This window comes from Procambarus clarkii, chromosome 63, assembly GCF_040958095.1.
Source record: "Procambarus clarkii isolate CNS0578487 chromosome 63, FALCON_Pclarkii_2.0, whole genome shotgun sequence".
NCBI classification, from domain to species: domain Eukaryota; kingdom Metazoa; phylum Arthropoda; class Malacostraca; order Decapoda; family Cambaridae; genus Procambarus; species Procambarus clarkii.
The window spans coordinates 7,886,923-7,893,152 of record NC_091212.1 but is presented as its reverse complement, the minus strand read 5'-3'; the positions used below and the strand labels follow the sequence as shown (position 1 = coordinate 7,893,152).

Genomic DNA, 6,230 nt, shown 5'->3' with positions numbered 1-6,230 from the left:
AGCTTAGGCATAATAATATAAGCTATTTCTTGAAGAAAGTGAAATTAATAAAATCTGAAGTAAACAAGGCAAATTTGCCATTGGGGATTTATTGCAGGGCCTCCCAGAAATCTGCTATTGAATGTAACAAGACACCATTTTCTGGTGGGCTCTCGATAGCTCACCGTTTCCTCACTAATCCTTTTTCGCTTGTGGGGTTGTTGGAGTTTTAAAAATTGGAGACAGTTACTGTTTGCTTCAGATATTTCTTTGTTGAAGCAGTTGCTTTTGTTTTACCTAATCTTAATGGTGGGTTCTTCTTGGTTTTGGGTTGATTTCTGATCCTTAAGCTTCCTTTGCCTGGTAGAGAAAGCCAGATTCCGGTTGTGATTGCCATAAGGTCAGCATGCATTTAGTGCTTCCCAACATAATGTCTGGGAAGCTACTGTAGGCCCTCAAGAAAGAGCATTTTATTACATTCTTTGCTTAATTCTTGTATGTAGAGTATGGTACTGTAATATAATATTGCTACATCCTATTGCTGTTCAGTATTGGACGTCACCGAAATGGGAGCTAATTCAATCCGAGTCTGTTGCGTCTCGATAAATATTTTTAATTGGAAAAGTTATTACAACACTTATTTGGGGAGAAATAAGAGAGTGGAGGTTTCCGAGAGACAACATGAATTTACAGTACGGTATTATAATTCTGAGTTCATTAAAAAGGAGTTACTGTACTTCAGACTTGATCCTGGATATCAGCAGGAAAAAGGCATCCTTACTAGTAATGTTTTACTAATTAAGGAATTAATATTTATACAGTTCAATTTAAAAATAATTTATTATCACTATAATGCTGCTATCAGAATTTTTATCATCAATAATCATTATCATCTTTTTATCCTTATTCAAAATTAGAAAATCTTGCTGTGGAGGGGCTTTTAACACTACTACAATATTGTAATTTATTTTGAGTTACCACTCATCTTGTCATTGAAGCTTGTCAAATATTACTTGTTTCTCTACTTAACAATATGGACCAGAGATAAAACATCATGGAAATACCAAGGTACTGTATTCAAATAGAGCCATGGTTACCTGACGTCCAGGCGAAGTTGTAACGAAGGAGAAGAGGTAGACTCCCCCGAAGGCAACGGAGTTGATAAGTGACATCTCGGCAACATCAAAGTAGATCCAGAGTGTGTGAATTGTCCAGCGAATTAGAATTGGTACCCAGAGTAAGCTGAAGTGCACCACCCAGAAGAGAGCGTATGCCACCACTCGGGATGCTGTTAATAAGTACAGTTTTTTTTTTTAATTTGTAAAATCTGGAGAAAATCCTCTGAAATAGTGGGGTGTGGGAAGGGGGACCTCCAGGAGTTGCTGGCTTCCTGCCCCCATTGATGTCACTAGAACTGGGGGCCCTCCAGTAAATTCAGGCAAAAATAATGCTAGGAAATATGTATTTGGCAAAAAGCCCCGGAAAAGAATTCCATTGTATGTATATAATAAAAACAAATGACATAAAACCCATATAAATTACACCAATTTATTATCGTGTGTGTGTGTGTGTTATTATTTTGCTTATAACTGGAAAATTGCGATAAGGCATGATAATGTACAAGTGGATGACAGGATATAAAAGAGAGGATTTTGATAATGTTAAATAATGTACATCAACACAAAATAGCACATGAAAACAATGGATATGAATTGCAACAGTTTATAAGATTCAGAAATAACCTAGGTAAATATTGGTTTGGGAAAGGAATGCTGATTTATGTAGCAGAAAACCTGGTAACATAATAGATGTGGAATTGCTGGATTCTTTGAAGCATAATTTGGACATACTGTATGTGTGAATGAGTTTGGTTGCACATAAAGAAGACCAATATTCTGTAGTTCCATTATTCTTATCTGAGATACAGCTGTAAATTTAGTTAGAATAAATACAATAACTGATCCACTATCAGTTTTAAGAAGTGAGCACATAGCTGTTGGTGTGAAGTGAAGTAACAAGAAAGGTCAGTGAGGGTGTAGGAGCAGCCAGCATGTTTAACTGGGTTGTAGTGGATGTGGTGGTCTGTAGGCAGCTGCCAGTAAAAGCCTGATGTACCAAGTTACCACTAAACAAGCTTAGCCCCAGGCAGGGCTTAGGGAGTAGAAGAACTTTTGAAACCTACTTAAGGTAAACTAGGTGTACTACACTTACTGATAGCTAGCAGTTGCCAGCAATATATGGCCAACTCAGCAGCCCAAGACAGCCTGCCCTTGCTCTCCCATTCATCCTTGGTCGAGTGAACATCCGAGTCCTGAGACTTCTTGTTGTGAGTGTTGGCTAGATGCCACGCTAACTTGTTGCACGACATGTAATGCACAACCCCCAGTGTCATGGTACACAACAGCTTGGCTAGCACCGACCCTAGACGTACAATCTCTGGGTCTGCCTTGCCCTCTGTAGGAAATAAACATTACATGGTTTATAAAAAATAAATCTCTTCAGGATGTGAACTATGCTATTGATTACAGTACTGGTATGTACATTGCTCTGACAGTGTTTGTGTGTGGTGATGTGTTATGTACATGTTTTAACACTTTCTTTTGTTACTTTAATGAACTTGGTAAAGAATTTTTAATAATGTACCCAATGTGTATTTAAGAATGTGTTATGTATTTAACACTAATCTTGATTTAAGCATGAAACATTTAATATTACAAATTGTTACTATTGTAAATGAAATCCTGATACTGTATATAGAACTTAAAACAATACAGTATTTTGGTTTATAATAAAACATTTGCATGTGTGGTTTTGCCTGGTAAAATTGTGTATAATTGTATACTTCTGACGAAATACAATGGTTACCACAGTACTGTGGCAGATGCACATTACACTGGGTGAATCTGCGGTAGCCTGGATGACGCATTGGCACCCATATTTCCTGTGGGGTGCCAAGATGAAGCTCATCATCTTCATTTGGATTGTGTCCTTGTTGTTCAATGCCTCAGCAGGGATGGTTTGGTTGAGGATAGCTCACTTCTGGCTTCTTGAGATTTAGTCATCAGGGCATGTCAAATGATTTCCAAGGTCTCTCTTTTTTCCATCCGCTTAGAATGAGACTTCTGCCTTCTAGATGGATTCTATCTAGCTGGGGTTTGCATCATACACTATCCTGTGGCTGCGGTGTGGTTATCTGTGCACTACTCGCACTCTTGGGGGTGAAGGCCTTGTTTTTCAACCCTGTGTCTACAGTTCCTTGTTCTAATGCCTACCTCTCCCAGGTCATCTGCAAGGTGGTTATGTTCAGCCAGCAGGCTGTGTATTGTCACTTATGATGTGTAGAAATTTTCTGCTTTGACAGTGTTCTTTGCAATTTACCATGGATAATATCCTAACCCAGCACTTCGGATAGTTGAACGTGATGTTGGCCACTTGTTACTTGTAAAATGTCCTTCAGCGTCATTGAGACTACCGTTTGGTGTGCAACTATCATATTTCTTTCCCTGACCCCCTTCTGGCCATTCCAGATATTAGGCCAGTAGGCTCTTTTTTTTTTTTCTTTTTTTTTTTTTACACACAGGTGAATACAAGAACAGATGACTGCTAACTCACTGTTAGCAGGCTGAAGCTTTCTTTTCCCTTAGTGCATGGTAAGCTTTACCCACTAGTTTTTCCTGGAATATGACCTGCCAGTTGTTTAATAACCAGGTACCTAACTGCTGCTGGGTGAACAGAGGCATACAGTTAAGGATTGGTGCCTAGCCAATCCTGCCCAACCAGGATATAAACTTAGACCAAATCGCTCACAAAGCACGGACCGAGTGTTACCACTGCACCACCCCGGGTCTTTTGTGCTTTACTAATCTGTTATTCCTTTTTCAGAAAAGTTAGCCCTCTCTGTCAAGGCATCATTGTGAGTAAGCTCGGGAAGCCACTATAACTCCCAGTCCCTGCTCTATTATTGTCTTCCCTGTTGGGCTGACACTGGAATCTGGTGACCTCAGCTGCCATCTGGTAGCAGTTATGTGCAACAGCATTATGGGGCCATGACAGCTGAGTGGGCAGAGTTTTGGATTCATAGTCCTGAGGTTCCAGGTTCGATCACCAGTAGAGGCAGAAACAAATGGGCAGAGTTTCTCTCACCTTGATGCCCCTGTTACCTAGCAGTAAATAGGTACCTGGGAGTTAGACAGCTGCTACGGGCTGCTTCCTGGGGGTGTGTAACAAAAAGGAGGACTGGTCGAGGACCGGGCCACGGAAATACTAAGCCCCGAAATCATCTCAAGATAACCTCAAGATAAGTTAGCCTGCAACAACAATTGTTTGCTTTCTTTGGGTGCCTCATTTTCTTCATGCATTCATTTCTTCATACATTCACTTGTTTGTTACACCAATGCTTTCTGATATTTTGTTTCTAGTTTTTGTGGTTGATGTCTGATTCCCTGTTCCCTTGATCACCTTGCAGAATGAGCCAGATTCTGGCTCCTGGTATGATATGGTCCAGTCTTGGAAGATTGGCAGATCCAGATTAAGCTCAGGGAGCTACTGGCTGCCCTCTAGAAAAGGACATTTTATTACTTTCAACATTTGATTTATTCCAAAGAAATATACACTGATCATGTTACAGTGATCTACAATTTTTTTGTTACATTTACAATTTTGTTAAGAAATTAGAGGTTCCTGAATAGTTCATGTAATTACCTAAGTGTAGTTTCCTAAGTAGTTGCAGGATGAGAGCTATGGTTGTGGTGTCTTATCTTCCCAGTACAGTACTCTCTGTTGTATACTTTGAAACTACAGTACTGACAGTTTTTGGCCTCCACCACCACCTCACTTGTTCCAACTGTCTACTACTCTGTTGTATATGTGGGGGGTAAAGGGGGGTGGTGTGTGTGTGTGTCTAATTACGAAAATATAACTACCCAAGTGTAGTTACATGCTGCACTTGTGGTGTCTTCTCTTCTCAGTACTGTCATATGAAGCCATGAAGTTACTGACGGTTTTGGCCACCACCACCTCACTTAACATGTTCCAACTGTCTACCACTCTCTTTGCAAAAGTAAACTTTCTAATATTTTTCAGCAGTTTTGTTTAAAAAACTTTGAAGTTTTCAAAAATTCTTATTTTGTCAGTTTTGTCGATTCCTGTTACTATTTTGGACATAGTGATCACATCACCTATTTTTCCTCTATGTTCTACCCCCTTGGTGTATTTAATGCCACTAACCACTCCTTGTAGCTTTCGTTCTTCAGTTCCAAGGCCATTTAGATGCACATCTTTTCACTTGAGATATGGGCACCAAACAATCACTGCATATTCCATCTCTGGTCTTACTGAGGTCATGGTTCGTGTGTAGTGGTTCCTGAATAGTGGTTGTAGTGTTTATGGATAATGGTTCTAGTGTTATAGCATTTCTGTGCAGTGGTCTGTTAGTACTGTCTGTAATGGTCAATGCCATGCGATGTCCGTGAACCAATGCCTACCAGATATCTTGGTCCACTGGACGGGAGGGGTCTGCAGCAGCTGAGCCAAGTTAAGGACAACTATGGGGGCATCTTCGAGGAAGATGATGACTAGCCGCAGGAGGGCCACTTCAGCATTCTCCACCAGGTACTTCTCGAAGCTTTTACGCTCCTGTGGCAAGTTGTGGTTACGCCAGTGCTGCCGTGCACGCCGACCATACCGCCATGCATCCAAATATCTGTTGAGAAGGATTCAATACGGTATTACAGCCATCTGTATCAAGTGTATCAGTGTATATGATTCTGTAGGAAGGATTCAATACGGTATTACAGCCATCTGTATCAAGTGTATCAGTGTATATGATTCTGTAGGAAGGATTCAATACGGTATTACAGCCATCTGTATCAAGTGTTTCAGTGTATATGATTCTGTAGTAAGGATCCAACACTGCTTGATGCGTTATAATTAATTCTCATTTTAAGGGACAGGAAACCTGAATTGAGGCTTATTGAACTCCTCCCTAGGTCAGCTACTGACCTTCCCCAGAATGCAACCCACAACAGTTGTCTAACTCCCAGGTACCATACTGCTAGGTGAACAGGGACATCAGGTTTAAGATAACATGCAATAGGAATGGGGAAGGTGCAAGATACAACCTACCTGAGGATGGGACTGATGGGGAAGGAGTGAGATACAACCTACCAGAGGATGGGACTGATGGGGAAGGAGTGAGATACAACCTACCTGAGGATGGGACTGATGGGGAAGGAGTGAGATACAACCTACCT

General features: G+C 40.6%; 1 protein-coding gene across 1 annotated transcript in view; it reads right to left on the bottom strand.

Moving 5' to 3' along the window:
- LOC138349699 (uncharacterized) overlaps positions 1-6,230 on the bottom strand; it is a 96,738-nt gene that overhangs the window by 3,601 nt on the left and 86,907 nt on the right. Inside the window, exons 9-11 of the mRNA XM_069308684.1 lie at positions 5,463-5,680; positions 2,191-2,433; positions 1,077-1,267 (exon numbers count right to left, since the gene is read on the bottom strand). Of these exons, the coding sequence (XP_069164785.1) occupies positions 1,077-1,267; positions 2,191-2,433; positions 5,463-5,680 (652 nt within the window). The remainder of the gene's footprint in view (positions 1-1,076; positions 1,268-2,190; positions 2,434-5,462; positions 5,681-6,230) is intronic.